We start from the raw sequence: 25951 nt of genomic DNA, 5'->3' as shown, positions 1-25951 counted from the left end.
CAGGGGAAGCACTAATGTCCACACTCTGAAATTCTTCTTAGGTTACTTTTGTGACCTCTGCCATGTACCAAGTGGAGCAGGAGCGACAAGATCTGAGGAAGCAGCTGGCTGCTCAGAAGCAGCAGTGCAGAACCCTCCTGCAGCAAATTGCAGCTCTTAGGCAGGAGCAGCAACATCACATCACACTGGATGGAGGTAAAATCTTGGCACAGTTTGGGGACAGTGTGACCATGAGGTGCTGGGCCAGCTGGCCATGGCTGCTCTGAGACAGACCTTTGGGTCTGTGAGTGTGTCCTGCCCCAAGAGAAACTGTAAATTGCACACATCCCTTCCAGGCTCCATTATGGATACTGTTCCAGTGGAGGTTCATGAGGCTTTGAAAACTGCCATGGACAAGCTACAGGTAAGCAAAGCATCTCATGTTGTTTCAGCTCTACTACACTGTTCAGCCAGACTTGGATCCAGTGTCAGACACAACACAAACAGGTTGTAGGGGAATAAGCAGCAGATGTTCCACAGTAAGAAGCTCCATCCTAAAAAGCTTGCCCACTGCTTGGTTGTAAAGGAGCAGGATTTGTTCCCCAGGCTCAGACCAGTGTCACAGGGGTGTTACCTTTAGCACAGGTGTTGTCTGTACATGAGCAGCCCAGGTGACCACCCCCACTTTGTGTGTTCAGTTGCGTTTCACAGAGCTGATGCGTGAGAAGGCTGATATGAAGGAGCGTCTGGAGGAGCTGGAGCACCGCTGCATCCAGCTGTCTGGAGAGACTGACACCATTGGTACGTTTAGGCAACACCAGCACAGGCTAGAGCTTGCTCAGTGCCTTATTTATGTGGGGAGCAGAAGGTCCCCAAACAGCTTTTGGAGCTGGAGCCCTCAAACTACCAAGCCCTTCATGTCTCCTACTGCTGCGTATCTGGGCTAGGTCTCCACTCCAGGGCTGGATTTCCTGGGTCCTCATGCCTCGTACTTCACTATAGGGCTTGTACCCCAATCTTGCAGACACTCCTGAGGCTTCTCTTGTGTTCCAGGGGAGTACATTGCACTCTACCAGAGTCAAAGGGCTATCCTCAAACAGCGGCACCAGGAGAAGGAGGAGTATATCAGCAGGTTGGCTCAGGATAAGGAAGAGATGAAGGCAAGGAATCCTTTCTGTGGTACTATTCCAACCAGGGTGGGCCTGGGGAGCACTTTCAGAGTGCAAACCTTTGTGCGTTTGTTTGCTAATTTTGTGACAGGAATAGGGCCGCAAACTGCAGTGGCATGTTTGTGTGCGTGTTTCACGGGCTTTCCTTTACTTTGGTGCAGATGAAACTACTGGAACTGCAGGACTTAGTGATGCGCCTGGTCAGGGAAAGAAACGAATGGTACAGCAAGTATGTAGCAGCTGCTCAGAACCCAGAGTTGTTGGCAAGCCAGCCTGAAGGTGTGCTTCCAGCAGAGAGGCGCATGGAGCTGAACGCCACCGATGGAGCAGGTAAGCTGCAGCCAGGACAAGCTCTGTGCAGGGGGAGCAGCCCCGGGTCTCAGCCTGGTGTGTGGACGGGAGGAGTTACCTGCCTGCCTTGTCTGTGCTCCTTGCAGGGTTACGAGAGGTCAATCTGTCAGATGAAGCAGAACAAGAGGCTGCTGTTCTTCACCAATCCGGTTTCCCCCCTGTTGACAGTAAAGCTTCTCAGCCAAACCAAGAAGACCCCACGGCAAAGCAAATAATGCAGCTTCTCAGAGAAATCCAGAACCCTCAGGAGAGGCTGGGCTCCCTGCTGGAAAACCCGTGCATTCCCTTCTTCTACCGTGCTGATGAGAACGATGAGGTCAAAATCATGGTGGTTTAAGTGGTGCTAAATCTTACTGATAGCAACCTTCTACGGGCCTGAAAGGACTTGATGGACTTGTATGTGCCCATACCTCTGCTCAGTGCCCCTGGTGAGAACAGATTCCTAAAGACATCAGTAGAGAGAGATTGTATCAGATGGAACTCAAGCATCAGACCTCATCTTCTCTTTCTCTTTTCTCTGTTACTTGGTGTGCTTGGAGTACAGGCAGACTCTTAACTCATCCTGAGAGGCAGCTGGTGCTGGGTGCTGGCACATCACCTAGGCCAGGCCCAGACTGGGGGCAAAGGGAGTCCATGACTTTGGGCAAAATGACTTAATCCCTTGTCCCAGATTCTGCTGTCACAGCAGCTTCACACGGTTCTGATCCATCACTCATGCCTGTCATCAGCTCAGTTCCTTCCAGGTCTCCCAAAGTAACTAACTGTTCTGGTAATGGACTCTTTGGACTCTCAACAGGTTGGGTTTGTTTTCATACTACGTATCCTAAACTCTCCCTCCCGGCTGCAGCCCTGCCTCTTGCACCTGTATTTCAGAACAGGCCCCCAGCAAGCAGCTCCTTGGCAGCACAGCCCTGTCTGTTCTCATTGCCAGGGGAAGGGACCGATGGGAGCCTTGAGGGGTCTTTTGGTTACTTGACAAAGCTTTATGTGATTCTTGGGAGTGGGATGGAAATGTAACTGCACTTTGAAGGATGATGTGTTTCACTTGTATGTGTCTGAAGGTTTTATTTATTTTAAGAAATGGGAGAAATAAGTAAAAGGAAACCACTTAATAAACATGCTTTGTTTTGAATTTCTGGACTTTAGGGATTCTAGTTCTCCATCCCTGATCTTTCCTCTTCTCCCATTTTAGTAAGGAGTGCAGGAGATGAGTGGAAACCAAGATCCTACAGCCCATGTTTAAGGTCCTGGGACATACAGCAGCAAGTGTGGTAGTACCTGGCCCTGCCTTGAAGCCATAGCCCTGATTCTAAGGAGCAAACAGAACATGGAGGGAGGAGAGCACTCCATGAAACAGCAGCAAAACAAATCTCCTGGCTGTAGAAGTGGTGAAATACATGTGGATACCCTGCAAATGAATCTGCCTTCAGGCATGAACTGCCTGTTCTTAGGATGGGTGGTGTCAACAGTGGAGTTTGGAGGGAAACCACAGGGGAGGTTAAAGGGACCTGATCATCGGAGCTGTGTGATCAAACACAGGAATTTGGGCTGGTGCCTGAAGCAGCATCAGCTTGCCTCCCTGTTAACCTGACGAGATATGAGATGCAAGCACAGGGACACAGATTTGTGTCTGTTCAACAGGAGAGATGGTTCATTTCTTCATGTCCAAGTTGGTGAAGCTTTACACCAGCATAGCACAGAGCTTTTCTTTTACTGGCAAAGGCAGATCATGTGTGGGTTGGTTTTTTTAAATGGTTCCTACCTTGATATTTCCAAATACAATTGGAAAAAAGGGACACACAGCCCAATCAATGCTTTCCTGTGAGCCCCCAGGGGAAGCTGGTTTTTGAACTTGTTTATTTAAATAGCATGAGTAGTGTCAGTCTCCCCTCAGCACAAGTGGTTGGGCTTCCCAGCTCCCCAGAGCATGAGGTACATACATACTGTATCTGTGTAAAATGGTGTATATTCCTTGAAGAGAGACTAAGCCTGTTCAGTGTTTATTGCCTGCTCAGGCTATTCATGAATCTGTAACATAACTAACAGGGAAAGGGCCATGATTTAATACAGAGCATTATTGTAAATGGAATAAATATTTATTGGGTGTTTACTCTAGAACTGTGAAGGAGACAAGACCAGTGAAGAAGGTCTCTGGTCTGTTGCAGAGGTGACTTAACCCTCCTACGAATTTGCTTTCTGAATAAACTTATTCAGAGGAGCACTGACTAGAGGTATTTCTTCTGCACAGATCACCTTGAACTTTGGCCAGAAAAAGAGAAGAATGAATTTTTTATTGAAAGCACATGCCCTGACAGTGCTATATACCCTTTTCACTGAGCTATCATGAATGTTTTCTGTACAGACTGCTCACAAGCCTGAGAGGTGGCTCTTGGCTAGCATTTCACATCCAGACCCCAGCTTCAGGAGTGATTCCCTGACCTCACCTTTACTCAACATCCACTTGCTGTGCTCCACAAGCAGCATAGGCAAAAATCCCTTTTAAGAAGCAATTCATGTGCAAACTCCCCCCTTCTGTATGCCCCGCATCTGAAGCACCTCTACACAATTTCTTCTGCACAGGGATTTACCTTTCTGCACCTGACAAGCTGTTTCACTCTACTGCAGCTCCTGGACACTCAGTGCTGATGCAGATCTGCTTCACCTTCCCTATCAGCCCCTGATTGCATGTACAGCTTGTTAACTCTGTGGGATGAAAATTATCAGGTTATAATAAAACACAGCTTGAAAACCACCCAGAGAAAAAGCAAGAGAAAGAGAGATGGTTTTATTCTAGTCATGGAGACCTTCATTATACAGAAATGAGAGTTTATTTCATCCAATAAACAAGTGACAGGTAGATCACAAACTGCATCACAGCTACTACCAGCACTGAGACAGTTCACCCACAAGTCTGGGGTAATACAATAACCCAACTGCACACAGCAGAGAATTTAACAATTAGCTCAAAAACTCAACATTGGGATTTGGTTAACTTTTTGGATGTGTGTGTATATATATATGTATATAGATATTCTTTTCCTACGTAAGTATTTCCTAAAATTCACATGGAAGCACAAATGGCTTTTAACACCTGGACATATATAGATTTTTCATCTTATATATATATTTATAGATATTTATAACAGTAAAGATATGTTTCTCATTACTACAGTATACTTGTTTAACTCCTTTAAGCAGCTGGGAAAAAAAAAAAAAAACAACAAAAAAACCCCCAAAAACGGTTTCACTACAATCACATCTGATATGTGTGTGTCACAAATTACAAACAAAACAAGCCATGTGTGAGGTTTGAGTCAGACCATTCCAGGACAGAACAGCTAAGAGGCAGGCAAAGAGTCTCAGAGGGAGCAGGCCTACATGTCAAATGGTGGTTTTGGACTCTCCGGGCGGGCGGGACTGGCCTTACCCGGCCGGCTGGAGGTTAAAGACAAGAAAAACAAAGAAAAAGGAAAAGGGAAAGGGAAGGAAAGGGGGGAGAAGTAGTAAAACAATAGTTAAAATGCAGAAAGGAACTGGCATCAGAACAATAGAGGATCCACAACAGAAATTAAGAGTAATAGCACTGAAATGAGAGAACTGCAACATGAATCAGGCCTGGAGGACAGCCTGCAACACAGGTGGCTCATTTAGCTCTGGTAGAGACATGACATCTGAGATGTACAGGGTTGATATATTTTTTAATTCTCAAGTCTCTTTTTTTTTTTTTTTTTTAATACATGTAGCATGAAAAGTAAAAACCAAACCTTAAGATGAGTTGTGATCAACAACGGTTACAAGTTTCCCCAAACACGTACCATCCACATGCAAGAAAAGGCTACGGAAGAAGTCACCACAGTACCCCAAAAACACTGAAAGATGTGCTTAGTTCAAAGCAGAAATATTTTCAACAAAACACCACACAGCAAACTCCCTGAAACATGTGTCTGTCCATTTGCAAGAGGGGAGCAGCGTGTCTATTCCCCTCGCCCTGCTGGGTTCAGGAAAGTCAGCCAAAAATTGTGATGCAAGACAACTGCTGGCAGGAGCCAGCGTGTCCCCAGCCGGAAGGGCCGGGCTCTGGGAGCTGGGTGTGAGCAGGTCCCATGAGCTCCCTGCACGCTGATATGCGTGCACTACCTCAGACTTCACTCTGGCAGGACTGGGCTGATCCATTGATTCCCCCCTTTACTGATCCTCCTGCCTCACTTTGATATGAAGTTGATTGCACTGTTCCCAACATGAAATTTTTGCACCTTAGAAGTCAACCTAATACACAGGACATTTAATCTCTTCCTAATGGGTGTTTTGACAGTAGATTTTTGCTAAGCCACGCTTTTGTCTTGAACTACAAGGAAAGAAAACAGCTACAGCTCAGTCCTGGGTGCTTCAGCTAACTGGTGCAGGCAGGACACTTATCCAGGCTAGACCAGGCAGATGGAATCACCGGACGGACAACCACCACTTGGACCTAAGGATGTCCCTGTGGCTGGTCTCTCCAAGGAGCCTGTGTACTTCAGGGATCCATGCCACTGAATGAAGGCTACTCTATGCTCACAAAGCAATACAGGACGCACGAGCAAAGACAAAGAGCTCGATCACTAGGCTAGAGTTTTACGACACACTGGGGAGGGGTGGTGGGAGGCAGGGATGTGGGATGGATGAGAGGAGTGACTGTGGCAGTGGAAGGGAGGGTAGAATGGGGAAGCTGCCAGCACGGCACTCGTTGCCAGCTGTCTACAGCCTCAAGTTATAAATCTAAGAGGGACGGTTCAGCCGGTCGGATTATGGTAGGTCGAGTAGGTGAGGCGGGGCCCCTTCTGCTGTGAAAAAGCAGGAAACAAAAACAAGAGAACACACACTGTGGTTAGCACAGCAATTGCAGTCACAACCACACATGCTTCTCCACCTCGCCTGAGCCAGCAAAAGAATCCAACCTGAGGCACAAACCCCCCAGAGTGCAGCTCCACAAACAAGGCTCACGGGCTTCTATTCGGCCTCACACTGGCCTTTCTGCACAGCACAGATCACCCTGGACTGCCAGTTTTACTTCCCTCTGAAATTTGGAAGTGCAGAGATTTACTGCCAGTAAGTGCCCTGGCTCTGGGATGAGTGGAGAAGCACGGACAACAGTGAGCTCCTGTATCAAGCACATGACAGTCACACAGCATGGATGGGGTCCTCTGAGACGCGCTGCTGCCAGAGGCTCTTGGCTGATTTGGAGGAGCACCTTCTTCCCCTGGCCTCGAGGCTACTGCAAGCCTGAGATTCCCTATTCTGACATGAGACTGATCTTGGATGTCAGGGGCAAGCTTAGGGCTTTCAGTTCTGGTGCACAGCAAATGCAGCTTCTACGTCAATAAAAGGAACTTTGGCTACTCCTACTCCATTCTGTTCCAACTCTTTTGCTGATACTTTAGCTATGTAAATGGGCAGCAATGTGTTTGCCCTCTGCATGGATTAAGTGTTCTAGAATCTCCTTCCTGTAACGGACTGGGGGGAAAAAAAACCACAACAAAAAATACAAGACAACACCCCTGACATGTCTCTCAGCTCTTTACTTGAAATATCACTTCAGTCCCAGACTACAGGCTGTAAGAAGGCTATAAACAGAAATATGTTCTGTAAGACTGAGTCCAATCTGTGTTTTTCCTTTAAAGCATGCTCCCTGCAGTGTCTGTGACCTCAACTGCATCTTGCTGATGTTTCCTTAAGATAACTAAATTGTTATTTATTATGTACCAAGTCAGAGTAGTTTTAAGGTCCAAACTGCCTGAAATGCAAAGTGCAAAGCCAACAGCATGTAGACCAAATGGAGGGGAAACCCTTGCACTGATCATATGGGACCAGGTGTCACAGAATTAATACCTCAATAATCCCAAACTGACAAGATTTAGATTACAGAGAATCAACTCACTGCTAGAAATGAAGGCCCTCTCCTGACACACTGGCTGAGGGGAGGGAGAGAAGACGGGCAGAGGAGGATATTTGTACCAGTGGTCTGTAATCATACTGGCACAAGAGAAGTTACACTCCTATAAATCAGGGCAAGTTCCCTCATTTAGCAAATAAACCAGAGCAACTCTCCAGTCCTGTTTATTAAACCTCAGCAGAACTTACTGCTCCAGATCTATTAAGCCCCAGATCTCAAAACAATTACAACCACTTGTTCCTTGCCTTGGGAAATGATACATAAAAAAGCTTCAGAGAGTAAAAGCACTTCTAAATGTTATCTCCTTGACTGAAAACACCAATGCAAGCCCCCACTGTCAGCATGGCAGTCAAGTTACTGTACTGCTCTTGTACAGAAAATAACTATGGGATTGAGCTAGCCCAGAAATTACAATTACCTTGGAAGGATGCTCAAATAATACTGTTGCTCAGAAGTAAAAATTGCAACAGGATGTTACAACTGGGGAATCTGTGACCCTGAGCTTCATGGCACGTGGATCTGTGCATTATCTCTAAGGGTGCCCATAGTGTAAATGCAGCCACACCAACCCTTTGGTGGCTTCTACCATCATTGGAACAGCAACAGGACCAGAATTAAAACCCTACAGAACTTCAGCTCAGCCTTTAGTGAGATGCTGTTGCACCATCACGTGTTAGAAGGCATTTTTTGAGAAGGTTGAAGGACTGTTTGCATTTCAGGAGTTTGCAAAGGTTGTGCTAAAAGCCTCTGAGGGCTTACATGAAAAGGATGCTTGAAACCACCAGAGTAAGTAAAGTGTTCTGGCAAGAGTGGCCACTTGACCCTAGCAGGATAAATAGGGCTGAAAGGAGCACAAGTAATTCACAGGTAGATGGGCTACTTCTTTGTAATGTACTATGACTGATTTTTGCAGACTTATTTCTCTTAGCATTCAAAGCATTTTAGGGTGTGGGACTGTCACTTTTTAAATTTATAAGCTCTTTCTGTTGAGGTTTGCTGGAGATGCTTACAGAATCTGCCTGCTAAGACTAGAAAAGGCTGCAAACTGTTTCCCAGCACTAAAAGGGACAGAGAAATCTCTCAGGCAGCATTTACCCCCCAAATGCTGCTTCAGTCTGACTACATTGCTAGTCAAGCCTTTTTATATCACTGAAAAGACACTTTTCTCTGTCAGGACAAGGAACAAAGTTTTGCTCACAGGGAAGCCTGTGGCTGTCTCCAGTACATGAGATGGAAGACCTGAGTCCTGGCAGGAGCCCAGGGAAATGAGTTACAGTGACTGTCACATCCTTTAAAGTCAGTCTTTCAGGCCATACCCAGAGAGAACACTGAGCTAATCCTATCTAAGAACCACTGGGCTAATAGATCCTTATCAGTGGAACTCCCTAACAGAGGTGGGAAAACATTACCTTTATTCCTTTGGACTGAAAAAGGTTTTGGGTGTAATTTTTTGGATCATTTGGGGTTTTGGATTTTTTTGTTTGGTTGGGTTTTTTTTTTTTTTGTTGTTGTTGTTGGTTTTGTTTGGTTTTTTAAAATTTTTATTTCCTTGGTGCTCTTTATGCCAGATTAAAAACAGAATGCCCCATAACAGCGAGTCCCAGAATGGGATACAGACAACAGCAAGGCTCCTTCCCGAGGTTGTTCACCAGGATGCATGTTTCCAGGGCTGTCAGGGATGTCTGCAGGAGGCAGAATATCGGAGGAAACTGCTGATTGCTCCAACACCTCTGCAATGTGTCATCAGTGAGGAGGGTTGACGATGACGTCCTCAAAGATGTCAATCATGAGCAATCACTGCAATGTGGCACCTAACTGCAGTTCTGTGCAGTAGTAACAGACACCATCTACTGCAAGATGGGGGCTGGCTGCGACCCCCCTGCCCCAGAATAGTGGCTTGAACTTCTGCTATTCCTATTAAAGTAGGATTTCAGCACATGCTCCTCGCCCCCAGGTCTCTCTGCCACAACCAGCAGCAAGGGAATCTGCAGGAACTGCTGCTGCTCCACTCCTCTGTCATGAAACAACATCCACAGAGAAAGGGAGAAGGGGCCCAAAAAATCCACACCTGCCCTGTTTTGCCCTCTGTACCTCTTTGTCAATAAGGGCTGGAGGTTCCCAAGAAAAGGATTCAGGAGAATTTGCTAATGTCCCTCTTTACACCCCCACTCAACATTAACAGGATGAGCAGTACACAGCACAAACCCACACCCTGCTACATCACTGAACCACTACAATGCTGCAAAACGCAGGGAGAGAGAGGACAGGGAAATGCGCAGGAGCTCAGGGCAGTGTGTTTGAGGGACACAGATAACCACATCCTTCCTCTTGCAGGGGCAGGAGGCAGAGGAGAGAAGGCAGTTTGAATGGAAGCAGGAGAGTAACCTAGAAGGTAAAGGGTCAAGGGGAGAATAGAGGGAGTTCACATCTAACTGTGATGATGGGACACAAGGATAAAAGGGAACATTCAATGTCAGAGTTATCCTGCACTCAGACATGGAAGTCCTGATATTAATGACCCAAACTCCTCTTGACTTCCATGAGCACTAGGGACACAGTGAGGATGGGAGCACTTCTCCAGCCAGACATTAGAAGAAGAGGAGTCTGAACTATCTGCTCCCCAAGTCTCTATCTTGATCCTAACAGAGCTGACAGACCAAATCAAACCAGAGTTTATTCAGCTGATCTTACAGTTAGTGTGGGTATAAGCCAAATGAAAGACACATAGAGTTTAGACCTTGTTGCCAGAGCTCATTCCCCCATCCCACCTTCTCTATTTAGAAGCAGAGAAAGGGTCCTCCAGACCTTAAATCAGGTACTGAGGCTTTCCCAGCTCCCGCAGCTCAAGCAGCTGCTCTGTCTCTGATCAGCCAGTTTTTCTGTTCAAGACTCCTCCCTTTATGAGATCCTGGCAGAGGTGGTTCATCAGACAAGGGACTCTGTTACTAACACAAAAACTGGGCAGCAGAGGAGAGCTGCAGAGCAGTGCTGGAGAATGGGGACACAGTGACTCATGCATCGCAGCGAGAGTGCAAAACCTACCGTGGCTGCCAGTCCTCAGGGGTCACTGATAGTGATTCTGAAAGACAACACGAAATCAACATGGCAGTTCAGACAGTTCAAGGCAGAGGCCACACAGACTGTCAGGAAGGTGGAACAGAGACACAAGCGCTTGCACAGACAGAGTCACACATCCCCCTCCAAACACAGCATGAGTAGGGGGACTGCAAACACACGGACACCACTCATAGCCTCATCTTTGCACACATCCAGACCCTGTTGTGCACAGCGGTGCATCAAAACCCATCCATCTGTCCACACACCTACTCGCTGTTGCTCACTCACCCAAGTCCCTCACACATTCAGGCTGTTGTTCACACCAGTGTCATACCCAGATTTCAGTACCCACCAGCTGGGCACAGGTTGCTGGGCTTGTCTGTCACTGAGGATTCCTATCTTTTGACCATATTAAGCGTTAAGAAAGAGCTCAGGAAAGAGGGAGGTAACATGCAGTCCTGAGCACTACCCAAAAAGGCATGAAGCGGGTGGAGGCTTCTTTCTGAAGGTCATAAATCATGAAATCAGCTACTCCAATCTCCTGAATAATTCAGGTCATACAGCTGTGTGACCTTATCATAGAATGGTTTGGGTTAGAAGGGACCTTAAAAGTTATCTAGTTCCAACCCCCAGCCATGGGCACAGACATCTGCCACTAAATCACTAAGGAGATAATTTGTCCCTTAAAACTGTGTGTCCAAGAACCCTTTGGGAGTTCTACTGATGTGTCCCCATTGTACTGACCAGCACAGCAGCCAGTGAGAACCATCCCTGCCAGAAGGTAACCCTGGACCCATGCCCTTGTGATGCTGATCCCTCACATTCTTTTCCTTAAACGTTTCAAAGAATGGAGAACCCATTAATGCCTTCAACACATTTTTCCAATGGTTGAGTCATTCTCACTGAAACTTCCTTAATTCTCCTTCAAGTTCTTCTACCTACAATTTCTATCAAATTATTTTAAACTAAAGAGACTAAATACGTGGAGGAATACCCTAATAGACTTCTTTCCCAGATCAAATCCTAAATGCAGTCCATTGCACAGAGATAGGATCTTGGATGGTTTGTAACTTTCAGCTCCCAAAATGATGTATTTGTCAATATGGACTTCCACAGTAAACTAAATAAATGCTAAGTACAGAAGCAGGATGGCAAGTCTTGTTTTTAGTGTCCTTAACTATATGCAGGAAAACCTTTCTGTGCAAAAAAAGGTACCATGTGGTGATTATATGTGAAAATGTATTTATATGTTTATGTTTATGAAAAAGGAGTAGCGTGACACTTGTGTGAGTTCATCATTCATAAAATCAGATGCTCAAACCAGAGGCACAAAACTGCCAAACTTCTACACAGGCAATGAGCACACAAAGTACACCCAGCCATCACCACACACTTGAGTTCACTCCACACCACCAACTCCTCCATCAAAGCCCACTTGTGCTGTACACGGGAGCTTTGTTCTTCTCTCTCACACACATGCACACACACACACTACACAGCCCAGTTAGCAAGGGAAAGATGGGTATTAAAAAAGCAACAATGGAGATGGCATTCGTTCACCCATGGCAGAAGGACCCGAGTCCAAGTGCTAGCAGGGAACATTCTTATTCTATATACAGGAGAGGAAGAGAAAGAGTCCCTTGTCATTGGAAATTCTCCATTCATCAGTGAACTCAAATGACAAGCTGGTATCAGGATCCGGAGGAGTCTATGAACAACTGGAAGAATCAGAGAGGGGGATCAGAGAATGAGCATCACACTTCACATCTTCTGGAATTACATTCTCAACTCCAGATCAGGGCAGTCAGTAGCATGCAATCCAACCTACCATCTCTCCTAAACCAAGGGTTTGCTCACTCAAGCATGAAACTCTTTCCTCCTCTGCTCCAGTGCTGTTTTCCCTACCTTCCCCTAAACCCTTCTACTCACACAAAAGGCAGAACAGCCATTAAGATAGGCCATGACAGATTTCTTCAAAAAAGGCCAATTCATTTCAGCCCATTTGGGGAATCCTATCACGATGGCCAGGTATATAGAATATTTTTCATGAGTGAAGAAATGAGACTGAGTGAATGGAGGAAGATGGAGACAGAAAGAAGCGTAAGAATACTGAAAACAAAACCACAAAGTAACAGTATATGGAAAGGCAGGGCCACAAGAAGCAGGAGCCAAAATACACAATAGAAGCATGCTGACATCTGTAGGTGCCTCCACAGTCTCTGGGGCAACACTGAGGTATGTGAGGACAAGTTACTGTGGGAGCTGCATCAAGGTGCTTAGGAAGGACTGGGGTAAAGGCACCAAGAAAGTAAAACCATTTGCATATACACCAGAAACTGGTCTAATAAAGCTGTCTGGACTCTACCTCTGGGCTGGCTGCAGCCTGGCAGAGACCACTTCCCTCCAAACAGGCAGCACCAAGTATGAGCTGGGCACTATCGCAGGAGGAAGACTGAACTCACTCTGCCATACACCATCCCCAACCACTGACAGGCTGTGTGTTTCCACAGAAAATGCAAAGTTTCAGACCTGTGCCACCAGCACCCACTGGAGAGGTGTTTTCCACAAGGAAAGTGTTCCCTCTGGCATGTCACTGGGGAGTTTCTGGTTATCTTTGTTCTTTACACTGCAATTACCTCCTCTTCCTCAAGGGAAACTAAGTACCCAACACAAAAGCATTCCTGGTTCCAGACTGCTTCCTAAGTCCTGTTCAGAAACATGTATTCAGCGGCACAGAGGATAATTCCTTATTACTATGTTGAAGTGTGTCTGAAGTGACCGAACAGGAAAGGAAATGAGTTTCCTAATGGGAAAGCAAAGCTGTGTGATTTGAACCGTCTAGACTGGAAAACCTTGAAGTTGATTACGCAAGCAACAAAATTGCCTAAGAATTCATTTCCCTATCAGTGATTCTGTGATCCTCTCCTAGCCAAAATCAACTTAACAGCTTTGAAGGTCTTCCAACTCACCTTGAAGAACTCTGGGCCAAGAGAAAAGGGGCAACTTCAGACTTTGGGGAGCTCTACACAGAGGGGAATCTTACCCCAGTCCTGTGATTTATCTGGTGACTACAGGCATTGGTACAGTTGCTGTAAACCTTGGGTACAAGGTACTCTCCCACATTCTTTACGGAGGTTTGTAGAGAAAAACAGCTGCCCCTCTGCTCCTGAGAGCTGTCTTGGCATTGCCTCATCCATACAATAAATTCTCAGAGGACAACGATGCTCCTGCCTCTGGATACAATTCAAATATCCAAAGGCTGTACCCACACCATGCACTCCATTCTCCTCCTATGGCCCAGGCAGGCCAAGTGCTGCCAAGGCTCCAACCCAAAACCAGAACATACCCCACCTGTGTGGAGCAGTGTTTCAGGACTTACCTGGGAACACCAGGAGGAGCACGATTAGGCCGAGAAGGAACCTGAGGTGGGGGCCCAAAGGGATCAGGAGAGGCACCTGGCCTGGAGGGCACAGGGGGGGCACCACCCAGCGTGGATCCACCAGCAGGAGGTGGCCCAGGAGCCGGTCCGCGAGACCCAGGTCTGGCGGGGGGCACTGCAGGAGCTCTCCTCTGCGGCGTGGGGCTGGACGTGGGGGACCTGCCAAACAAACAAAGGCATTCAACTGCAGCAACAGCTCTGGGATCCCTCTGCCACCAAGGCTGCCTTCAGTGTTCTCTCTTTAGCTTCACATCACTTTACACACCACCCTTTGGCTTTCAAGGACCACACCAGGCCCCAGGTTGCCTTCAAAGCTACGTCAGCCCCATCCAACCCAAGGGTTTAGAACATCTCAACATCTCTGTAAAGATGTCCTAGGAGCCTGCCAGCAGAAATACCCAGGACTCTTCATCCACAGGAAGAAGAGGAGAAGAGGAGGGCTCCCTGTCTCAGTGGGAGGCCCCGGCAAGGCACTGAAGAGGCATCAGGCAGCTCTGCGGGGCTCCCCCCCTGAGCCTCTGGTACCTGCGTCCGGACGGTACGCTCTGCACCTGCAGCCAAGAGTCGTCCACCGGTGGGGGCATGGGGGTGCTGATGGTGCTGGTGTTGATGTCCCCGATGATGTTGAGGGCCTCTTTCAGGGCGTGGTACATGCGCAGCATTTCGTCACGTCGCTGGGCCTGCTCTGCCGACTCCTCCATCAGTGTATTTTGGTCGCCACAGGAGTACAGGTTTGCCAGCAGCTCTGAATGGATGAAGTCCTTGGTCTGTAAATGAGCAGAGAGAGGGAATCAGTTTTCAGCATCTTTCCCCAGAACACTCTATTCTGTCCCCACCTCTTCCTTCCAAGCTGCCTTCAGCTTTTCTTCATTCTATTCCTCCCTCTCTGTTTTTCCCCTTTCTGCCACTCCCACCTCCATTGACCACGGTGAGATAAGTACATTGTTTATCATGAGGTGCATGATTGTCTTCGGCATGAGGTCTCTGATGGTTTTGTTGACAATTGCCATGTAGGAATCCACCAGGTTCCTGATCGTTTCCACTTGTCTCTCCAGCTGAGGATCCATGGAGTGCATGAAACTATCTCCTCCATTCTCCTCTGCTTCACTGGCCTGCAGAAAAAAGGAGAAACAGAATGGTTCTTCAAATGTAACACAAAATTGGCTTTTCATGAGAGCTAAGAGAAGAATAGAAGGGAACAGGCAGGAAGCGCATGCAATAAGTAAAACTTACTTAAACTTACATTTTGAGCTGTGATTGTCAATGCACAGCTCAGTTTGTACAGACTTCTCCAGCTCAGATCTGAGAAATTTTAGCAAAAAAACCTGCTCTCTCAGTAGGAAGTTATTAAACAAAGGTGAAAGACAACAGGGACTCCTGACCCATGTTCACAGGTTATGGCTCTGGTGCATACTCAAAGCTCTATTATTACTTTTTAATGTCTACAGCTTCCTGAATGGTTCTTCATTTGATCTGGGTTTTCCATGACCAGAGTCAGTTAAAACCAAGAGTCATTCACCATAAATTAAGTCTCACAGGCTCTCTGCCATGTTGCATCTTTGTCCTCATTATACGAATGAGAAAACAGATACAGAGAAGTGACATAACTGCTCCTCTCAGGCTGACCACAAGTAGATGGAATAAACTAGAAAACTTTTCTATCACTTCAACTGCAAATCCTGCATCGTAAGTTATAATTATCTTTTCTTTCACACCAAGCAGATGAATCTCTTCCTGTCTGCCTGAAGTAGACAGAAGTAGTTGTTTATTCTGTAAGGTAAAACCTGGACTGTGCTGTTTGACAGCAAGCAATCTCCAAGGCTCCTCCATTTGGGATCAATTTCAAAGCATTGAAGCATGAAAGAACTGCTGCCTTCCTCCATGCTTACTTAAAAAAAAATCCCTCTGGATTGTATAATGAACCGTCTTCGTTTTAAACAGCCCTAGTCTGAACAATTTGCCATGTAGGAAATGGCATCTCTTTTGTTTTGGGGAACAAAATATATGAGAAAGGGCAAATTCTTTTGTTCATTTGAGCTTTTGCTGAGAAGATCTTACATAATGAAGGAATGCAAGGTCTCAGTGTGAAACAAAGTGAAGGAAGTGGATGTCAAGCAGGACAACTTAAAAAAAGTGAGGGTAAAAAAACCCCCAAAAACAAGCTTGCACCAAGATTCAGAAGTCATACAAAAAGGGAGGAATAAAAAGAAAAAAGGAAAACTCAAACCAAGAACAGAAACAGACAGCAGGAATCCAACAGAGGGTACAAAGAGGGAGAAGAAGCAAATGCCTCTCAGGAAATTGTGACAAAAGGAAAAAAAATATGAGGGAGCTATCTGGTGAGAGCCCCAGGAGGCAACACAGGCAGAGGGGGTCAGACTTACTTTGTCCTTGTCCTGGCAGGCCAGTTTGAGCATACGTAGAAAAAATTAAAATAAAAAGGGACAAAAAATAAAAGATGACTTTTAGTTGGTCTCAGAATTTGGAGAAGGTCCCGTAGTAGCACTGACAGGCAAAAGACCAATCCCACTGAAAACACATCAGTACCTCTATTACCCTAGAAGAGGAACAAGCGAACTGTTTGGCTAAATTGAAAAGTGGGATGCTCTGCAAAGGCAACCATATTGTTAGCAACAAAGGACAACCTACTTACCTGCAAGGACCACTTGTCATTCCTTACATGGGTTTTAAGACAGGAACCAGGGTTCCCATGTTAAACCCCTCCACTTGCACAGCAATAGGTGGCCCACAGCCACTGTGGTTAAGAGGCCCAGTCTGGTTCAAAGCTAATCTGAAGTCATGTCACTGTTAAAGCCCAGTCTCTAACCCTCTTCTTTAAACATCTTATCAGTTTGTTAGGAAATGCTTTAAGGCAAACCCAGCAATATTCAAGTGTAACAGGACAGATGACTGCAAGAAATCTATTAGAAGCAACAAATACAAACAGAAAAGCAATTATCACTTTTCTAACGGGAAAACTATTTACAGCAGCTTCCTCTCACAGAGGAACCAGAAAGGCTTTGAATAGAAACACATACCACAATTGCCTATAAGATACTTTTAAAGCAAAAAATAATGCTGACAATAAGTGCTGTGGGACAAGGGGAAGAGAAGAGATAGGAATTCTTGCTAAAGGAGCATATTAGGGTATCTACCAAACAAAAGAATAATTCAAAGAACATCCCTCCCTAATTGGCTGGAGGAAGGAAAGGGAGAACAACTGCTAAGTTAGGAAGTTTCTAATAAGACTGTATAGTGTTACCAAAAAGGACTGGTGCCTTTTGCTCAGTGGATACCATACCAGTTAGTAGTCACGGTAATTAAATGTCACCCTTATATTGTGAATTTAAAGTCCACAAAACAAGACAGCTAGTGGGATTTATCAAGGCAGTCTTTTCCTACTTTATCTTCCCTTTGAAGCTGCCAGTTACTTTATCTCAAGCTTCCCTAATGGAAGCACCAGGATATACCAAGAATCTTTTCTGTTATGAAAGATTCTCAGCTCTGGAAAGATGCAAAACTCTCACAGACTTATTTTTAACACAAGAAGATGCAGCTATTCTTCTCAATACACATGCTGTGCTCCTCCTTATCCCATTATCATGGCTGTCACTTACCCCAACACGCTCTGGGTAGACTCCTGCACGAAGGAAGGAAGCCTTCCAGCTATCCACCTCTTCCTGGGTCTCACAGGCCAGCTCCAGCTGCCGGTAGTCCTTGTAAACATTCCTGACAGGAAGACACATATTTTATTATTCTCTCTCGCAGCTCAGAGATCTGCCCATCTTTGAAAAAGATATCAGTGACCAGGGAATCCTCCTGTCATTTTAAGACAGAGACACAGAGACATTTGGTCCCTTGCTAGGAACTTCATGATGACCCTGCAAGAGGAATTTTTTTTTTAATCAAGTTTGATGGCTCTCAAATCATGTTTCAACAAGGCCTGAAAAGGATTCCTTTTTCAATTCTGCTTGCTGCTGGACTTCTCCAGCCATCCCAGGTCCTTTGGCTTTCCCTAGTCACTCACCAAGAACATTGTGATTATAAATATATATCCCAGTCAGAGGCAGACCCAGGTAACGACACCAAAACACTGAAGGGTAAGTTAACACCACAAGCCATGCACTGGCAAAAAAAGGAAAGTTATACATATCTGTAAGACCAGAAGGAATGAAGTTAAGTCCTCCCATCTCCTTCAAAAGTGGCTATCCTGAAAGGACATCTTCCTGGACAGCTATCTTAACACACTCATCCCTACCCTGTTACATAAACCCCGTCCCTAGCTCCAGCAGCTTGGTGTGCTGAGATGGGAGCATACCTCTGTTCAGTGTTGAAGAGAGCAAAGATATGCTTGCTGGACATGAACCCCTTCTCCACATCTCGCAGTTTCAGGTTATCCACTGGTAACATGTACTTCTTTTCTTTCTCCTGGAAAGGGAATGAGGAACAAGTCGCTCCCTGCTCCAGTGGCACCTCTGCTCTGCCAGCAGGGAGCACTAGCGACACAGCCCCACATCAACAGAGAGGCATTCTCAGACCCAGGTCCTCTGTTTCCTCGAGTCTGTGAGAGAAGGGGACCTCTGGAAACAAGAGTTTGTCCTTCCCAACTGCTTTTGTGATGTGGCCCAAAAACCCCATCCCATAAACTCTTCCAGAACCAGGCACCATCACAGCACTGTCCAACTTCCCCGATTATGCTCAGCATTGTGGTCCCACTCTTCCTAGAAAAGGGGTCAATCTGGGTTCAGGAAAAGCCAGGCATGTGATGGAGAAGCTGGTTTGATACAGAAGTTATGCGTCAATAAACCGTGATGTTAAATATTATGTTAAAAATCTGGCATGCATACATACATACATATATATATATATATATATATGTATCTCAACTTAAATTTACCTCTTCAGAAAACCTGACTTGCTGGTTTTGTTACTTCATCCTATCACTGTCCTAGTCCTACACTCTATTAGTTGTTGTGAACCCTTCACCTTCATAAAAAAAAGAAATGTCAAAACTTGATCTTAACTTTCACATTTGCATTCAGAAACTAAGTCAGAAATGGTAAGCCTTGCTTAGTCTCAAATCTGGATCTACAGCAAATTAATAGAACTGAGTTTGGTTTAAGGCCTTCATTTGGAGCATCCTATTCCAGCTGGGAATTATACCCCAGCACAACAAGAGAGGGAGCCCTCACACTGGTCTACAAAAGGCTATCCAAGACTAAACCAAAACCAGAGCATACTCCTGTGTGCAAAGCAAGCATGTGTGACTGTCCCTTGTGAGATCTTGTGTGTTTGTAGACCTTTCTTGGCTGGAAACAACATGACCACTCTTGAGGAAAACAAGATGGAAAACAAAGACGGTCAGTGAGCAGAGATCCTGAAGAGCTGACCAGGAAAGAAGGGCAGGGCAGAAGAGCAGGTACAAGTGACAAAGCTGCTGAGCTCAAACACCCAGACAATGGCAAGTCCAGCCTAACATCCTCTTAAGCTTCAGCTAAATTGACTTGAGTTTGCTAAGGATACCAGCACCTCACAGTTCTGAGATACCCCAAAGATCAAACTGTACCAGTTCATTACAAAACACATGCAACGAGAATATCCCAAAAAACAGCACCTAAAAAACAGAAGAGATCACTTGGGTTGCTGCCAGACTCTCTCTCAAAGGTGCCAGGCTATGAAAACAGGAGAATTCTTCCAAGCAAATTTCCCTGGACTTTCTAATACTGCTGATCAGTTTTAATTAGATGTGGGCAGGCATTTTTCTAATGGGATATCTGTCAGCCACATGCTGGTCTCAGAGCTACACAGACTACTTCAGGTTCTGTGAGCCACAAACAACTTGCAGCTTTCTATTACTCTGGCTTATTATTATGCTGACTTAGTCTGAACTAGTGACCTAGAAGTGAACAACACCAACTGCTGAGTCCCTGGCCGAGTCAGACCATCCCCACTGCAGCCTCACTTAACTGGAACTCCCTGAGTTTACCCCACAGTCCCTGGGCTAGTAAAAAAACCCCAAAAAACCAAAAAAACCCACAAACCAATAAAACCCAACAAAAACCACTGATGTTACAGATGTCTGAGAAAAACCTCCTGCATTAGACCCACATAATTCCATAGAAGTTTCGCACTGATGTCATTCTTCAGGAAAAAATGTCAAAAGGTAAGGGAATTCCATGTCCCTGATATGGAAACAACATGCTCTTTGCCAGAGTTTCAACTTTCACCCTTTCCAAGCTCTCACATAAATGCTGCCACATGATCCAGACAACACTATCTCCACATGCTGATCTTTCCACAGACCACAGGGGAGACAAAATATTTGTCTGCCAGCACAACGTATCAGTCCTCGAGGTGGAGGTAGCAAGAGCAATCAAGTGGAGGACATGGGCACAAGACAAGAAGCCCCCAAGCCAGGCAAGCTGCAGTGAGCCCCTGCTGCTCCCCATCTCCCCACACCTCCCCCTTCCCAGTCCCCCACTTCAGCCTTTCCAGCTTCTCAGTTTTCAACCCAGCCTGTTTTATATCAACACTCTGACTTCATTTCCTGAATGTAGAGACAGGAAAGTGTGGAATGAGCTGCCAAGGGCTGAACCTCTCAAAACTTTGGCTGAGCGCTCTGCCCATATGTTAGCAATCTGGCAGGGTGTGCTATGGCTGAGCAGCATCCTGGGCAAGGGGGAAAGGGCTTCTCTCTCTCTAGCTTTCCAGACTTGGAGTCAGGAGGAAAAAGAAGGAAGAGCCAGCACACATCAAAATGGGAAAGTAGTCTGTGAAATCCTATATTCAAAGTCCTCAGTCTGATCCCAAGAGGCTTATGTTGCTCATATTGCCCTTCATCAATAAGGGGAGGAAAAAAAATATTAGGCAAAACTCTCCCTCAGCAGCAGAGTATGTGCTATATAAAATGTGCACATTGGCTGTGAGTTGATCTGTAGAGCCATGAGGCCAAGGGGAGGTGGGGCAGTGGCAGAGGCCCCCAGACTGTACAAAACAGAACACGGTGCTCAGTTTTGGCTTGGGAGTATTGCAGGCACAGTGATGCAACCACCCCTCATCAGGGCTGCTGCTCCCCACAGGAGTCTCAGCCTGCATGGAGACCTGCAGAAAGAGATGACTGCCAGCTCCTTGCAGAGGCAGGATAAATGCTAGAGGATTATTCCCCCGCCTCCGGCACAGTGCAGAATACAGCCATATGGCTCTGTACTTTGCATCTACCAGGGAAAGAAAATAGACGTGGCCAGGAAGCCGACCAGGATCCACGAGCCATTCCAGCAGTGGGACGGAAAGCACACTAACTGGAGGAAAAAAGTGATGCTGCAGTTGCAGCCTGATGTTCCAATGTCCTTTACTGTTGCTACATATCTTATGGCGGCTAAATCCTAGAGATGCGTTTTGGACAGATGTAGCAATAATCTGCACCATCACCTGAATTATTTGTTGCTAACCTGTAGGTAATAACCTACAAGAAGTTCACAGAAATCAGCAGGCAGCAAGCCAGCCTGAGTCCAAGCATTCCCTCCATTCACCTGGACTGCCTCAGCAGCAAAGTAAATTTTCCTGCTCTTGGATACATGCAAAATGAAGCTGACAGATGCATGTGTGGGCTCCCTAAGGTTGGAAATTGGCACTCACAGCACAAGAAAGTAATTGGCAGAATTATTAGGTCTCAGTTTGCATTTGGAGCATAAATAAACTAATTAAAGGTTTCCCTGTAGCTATTATGACAAACACCTTCTGCACCGAGACAAGGGTCTGTGGATATGGGAGAAGACATTGCCATTGTTTTAATTGGGGGCTGTGTGAAATTAGGAAAAATTAATCTTGCTTAAACCTCTTAATCTCCTTTCCCCTCCTGTAAGATGTAAAGTATTATAGATAAACAAACCTGCCCCAGAGATGCTTGGAGTTTCGGTAAAATTGTTTCTGTTAAACGCATGCACAGCATTTTGGGAACTCCGAAATTCATAAAACTCTACTCAAATGGAGAAACATTAACATCATAATTTATAATAAACACACTGCATGAATACATGCACATGAAACGATTGTTAGGAAGAAGCTTTTGAAAAACTGGTGTATTTGAAAGCAAGTGAACTGAGCTTTTCAAGCTGAACCAACCACTCCACTCCCCCCAACAAGATGTTACCAACTGCTTTCTGCTTCTTGTCCTAGCAAGTAGAAGAGCTGAATTTCTGAGACGTGATTCCTCCAGGAAGCCTTGGTCATCCCTCTACATACATACATCTTGAGACCATCTTTCCCAGACAAAGCCCACCTGTATCACTTTTACCCTCAGAGCATAATTTATAGGAATGATTCCTCTCCCAAGCTGTGGAGCAGCTGTAATGGCTTGTTTACATCAGAAAGCTGCCTTGGTTTAACTCAAACAACACATCCTAAGATTTTAAGCTGATTTAGTTCAAAAGCTCTGCAGACACTAGACCTGGACTCATGTGATTAATCACAACCATTACTGTTGGCTTAGTAAGCACAGCAGTGGTAATTAACTCACCTGCACAAAAGTAAAGATTTTTATTCACATCAACTGAAATAACATGCAGATTTAAACCTCCAGCCAAGTGCAACCCCAAGAAGCCATCAGGGGGTTTATGGGGAAGCATAGGCAGAAACCTGAGCTGCTTGAGAGAGACTATAGTGCCCAAAACTCGACTGTCATGACCTCTCTAAGGTCACAGCAATGCCCACCAGCCTTCAAAAAGGACAACCAGGCACTTGTCCCTGCACCTGTCCTTGTGCCAGGGCAGGGATGAACCATCCCAGAGTATCTGACTTGCTTTGCTAAGGTAAAGCACAACATGCATACACACACAAAGTCTTTCACACCCCTGAGAGAGGGTGGGTTACACTTCTCCAGTGCATGGTTAGTGCCAAGATGGGAGTTCCAAGTGTTCATATGTTCGGTCACAAATCTTAACCATCCACACCAGGAGAAGGAATCCTGGAAGGGAGACATGTGAATAAAGTCCTTTTTATCCCTGCAGCACAGGGAGAGGGAGCAAAGCGCGTGGGCAGGGACTAACATCTGGAATCGCTACATGGGACCCAGGCGTCACAGAAAGCGACAGCATTCCTCAAGTTTCCATGCGGGGTAGGGAACCCTCCTTTCCCCCGCGCAACCCCATCCGTCAGCCGCTCACTTCCTGCCAAACTCGGCCTTCCCAGCAGCCAGCAAGCTCCTCCCTCGAGTCTAGTTAGCTTTCCACTGCCACGTCAAGTGAGGCAGAAGGACAGAAGGGAAGCAAGAAGGGAGGGAGCAAAAACCAGAAGAGGGAGGGAGGCTCAGCAATGCCAGGGCGTAGTGGGGGGAGAGAAAGAGGGGATGTGGATTACTCCTGCAGCAGCCAGAGGTGAGCTGCAAGGGTAACTGGCCAAGGTTGCGTTCTGCAACCCTGTCAAAGGATCTTCTGGAGGGCTTGAAAGCAAAGGCTGGTCCTGTTTGAGCTTTGCTCTGGACCCGCTGATCTTCAGGACGAGAGATGAGGTGCATGGGGCCTGAGGATCCTCCCACACAGGTCCGTGGGGAAGAAAAGGACTTGAATGAAGCAACGAGTTCTGCACACCTGGGTGACAGCCAAGACTTCACAGCATTTCCTCCTCAAACTGCAGTAATCGATTTTTTTTTTCTCTTTCTAAAAAGGTACAGCATATCCCAGGTGGAATCCAGGTACCAGCCTGACACCAGCACTGGAAGAGGAAGGCGCTTGGAAACTTGCTCCAAATTGGAAACATGCAGGGAGCAACATTTCTTCTCCCCCAGCTGCCAGAGGAGGATGTTTTCCCAATCAGGACTTGGACTTTTGTTCACCCCATCTCTGCCCCGCACAACCCCGTCCCAAAAGCAGGGAGGGGAGAGGACTAATGAGCTGCTGATTGCCGGAGAGCAGATTGCAGAGGCTCCACTCCGTCTGCCCAGTGTTCAGACTACCTGTTCAGGACTACAAGATTGTACAGTAGTCTGCACATTGGTTAGGCTGTGCTGGGATACACCACACACTGCCAGTGCTGCACGGGGACGGCAACACCTGCACGGCAGAGGGACATGCTTGGAGAGGGTGGGCTCCGGGGATGGCTGCATGCAGAGGTCACTCATCCCTCACCCTGGGAGGGTCTAACCCTTTGGAGCCATGCCTGATCATCACTTTTACCTGCCTGTTCACCAGCCTACTCACAACCCTTTCATTTCTCCTCCATCTCTTTCATTCCATTCTTATTTCTTTCAGTTTCATGTGCTTGTCCCAAGGTAGCTGTGTTCAGGATGGCTTGTGTTTCACATGCTAAGCTTTGCCATTAAATGCAGAAATGGACACATAGGCCTGTCAGAGTCACAACTGCGGTGTGCTTTGCTACCTGAGAAGGCAGATTCAAGCACAGAAAGGTGACTGGAGAAAGGGGAGTTCATAGTGTAAAGAATACTGGTCATAATACAAAGAAAAACCCACAAGGGATTCAAAGTTGGAGGTATGGATGCTCTGGATGTTGTATTTGCTTTGATGTTTGTCTGCCAGAGAAAGAAGAGAAACTGAGTGAAAGCATAAATGGGGACTGATTAAAACTGAGTAAGATTATGAGAAAACATACACTTGTGAAAAAAGATAAGTGCATGAATGAAAAGGCTCCACAGAGAATGTAAAGAAAATGAACATGTTCCAGAGAGCACCTAAGAGCAGCATGAAAGCAGGAGAGGAACCACCTCAGAGCAGACCTGCTCTTATGGTCTTTAAAACAAGCTGGATGCAAAAACCTAACTGCAGCCAACTCATCACAGCAAGTTTCTGATGACTGGTGGGCATCTGAGTAAAGAAAAAGGAATTTTTCCAGCTGATCTGGGCCTCAAGGACATGGATTGGGGAGTGGGAAGAGGGGCTAGAGAAGAGGGAAGTGCATGTGTGCAGTGGGGGGGGACAATCTCTATTGATCCATGTGTTTATTTTTAAACTAGAATTGGGTAAGAGACACTGACAGGTACAGAATACACAGCTATCCAGTGACTGTCAATAAGGTCACATCTTCCCCAGGACAGGAATATGTTTCAAGCAAAAGAGAAGGCATGAAGACAGAGAAGAAGCTCAAGAACAACTGATGCATCAGGAATCAACATGATCTGTAAGGAATATGAAGCACCCACACGCACCTAAAGTACCTAAAACTCTGCAGTCACCCCTCCTTGTACACACACAGGTCTCAAATGCAGTGACATTGCATGCAAGACGTGAACACCCTCACAGAAGCAAATAATGTCATTCTTCTAATGTAGCCACCCATTCATAGAAGACCCAAATTTCTAGTACATGATTTACCTGAGTAAGGACAAAAGGTTCCATCTGTATTGCACATTCACACAAATTCCCAAAGGAAGCAGCAGATATAGCCATCCACCCAGCTGTGCAAACACTCCAGCACAAAGTGGCACACAGGCACTCCAGCAGGAACAGTCACCCTGCAGAGCAGGGAGTGAGCTTTACTGACAGGAACTACAGAGCACAGTGCTCACTCCATCCTGCCTACAAGGTCCCTGTCACCAGCAGCTCTATCCAAGCTCACAGACCCTCTTTTCCAGCAGGCAGGAAAGCCCTGCAGAATCATGGGCACTGTGCATTTCATAAGGGATCTGGGCAGAAGGACTTCTCGAATCAAATTCTTGTATCATGGCCACTGTGGTGCTTGCTGAGCAGCCAGTGTACTCTGGTGCTGTGCTGCTGCTCCACTGGGATACTATGGCCTCCCTGAGCAAGGAAACCTCACTCTCTACTGCCAACAGCCAGAGCAGGCTCCTCCCCACCTCTCCTTCCCGCTGCTGGCCTACAGCGTGATCCCACAGGGTTCAGGAGATGCAGGTACCTCAGGAGGGTCGCCAGGTCTTGGGAGGCCAAGCTTTCTGTGGGGCCACTCTCCATGGGGCCAGTGTTCGACTCATTGAAGGGAGACAGGAAGAAAAACAGAGAGCCCAGGAGCACACACACATGCTCTTGGCAGCAAGGCAGAGTGGGGAGCCAACTTTCCACC

General features: G+C 46.4%; 2 protein-coding genes and 1 long non-coding RNA gene across 3 annotated transcripts in view; 2 read left to right on the top strand and 1 right to left on the bottom strand.

Moving 5' to 3' along the window:
• Positions 1 to 3717, top strand: part of GOLGA2 (golgin A2) — a 20713-nt gene extending 16996 nt beyond the window's left edge. The window contains exons 23-28 of the mRNA XM_017745465.1: positions 42 to 195; positions 336 to 403; positions 678 to 780; positions 1033 to 1139; positions 1310 to 1478; positions 1586 to 3717. Coding sequence (XP_017600954.1) covers positions 42 to 195; positions 336 to 403; positions 678 to 780; positions 1033 to 1139; positions 1310 to 1478; positions 1586 to 1836 — 852 coding nt within the window. The 3' untranslated portion in view covers positions 1837 to 3717. The remainder of the gene's footprint in view (positions 1 to 41; positions 196 to 335; positions 404 to 677; positions 781 to 1032; positions 1140 to 1309; positions 1479 to 1585) is intronic.
• A 541-nt stretch (positions 3718 to 4258) lies between these two features.
• DNM1 (dynamin 1) overlaps positions 4259 to 25951 on the bottom strand; it is a 42932-nt gene continuing 21239 nt past the window's right edge. The window contains exons 16-23 of the mRNA XM_017745419.1: positions 18243 to 18352; positions 17542 to 17653; positions 16309 to 16320; positions 14866 to 15036; positions 14450 to 14691; positions 13865 to 14083; positions 10471 to 10507; positions 4259 to 6316 (exon numbers count right to left, since the gene is read on the bottom strand). Of these exons, the coding sequence (XP_017600908.1) occupies positions 10486 to 10507; positions 13865 to 14083; positions 14450 to 14691; positions 14866 to 15036; positions 16309 to 16320; positions 17542 to 17653; positions 18243 to 18352 (888 nt within the window). The 3' untranslated portion in view covers positions 4259 to 6316; positions 10471 to 10485. The remainder of the gene's footprint in view (positions 6317 to 10470; positions 10508 to 13864; positions 14084 to 14449; positions 14692 to 14865; positions 15037 to 16308; positions 16321 to 17541; positions 17654 to 18242; positions 18353 to 25951) is intronic.
• On the top strand, positions 21216 to 24260 carry LOC108449469. Its single transcript, XR_001865622.1, has 2 exons — positions 21216 to 23460; positions 23586 to 24260. It is a non-coding gene; the product is annotated as an uncharacterized LOC108449469 (long non-coding RNA).

This window comes from Corvus brachyrhynchos, unplaced genomic scaffold (assembly GCF_000691975.1).
Source record: "Corvus brachyrhynchos isolate BGI_N302 unplaced genomic scaffold, ASM69197v1 scaffold59, whole genome shotgun sequence".
NCBI lineage: Eukaryota > Metazoa > Chordata > Aves > Passeriformes > Corvidae > Corvus > Corvus brachyrhynchos.
Note: the sequence above shows the minus strand (reverse complement) of the source record. Positions and strands in the feature narration are given on the sequence as shown.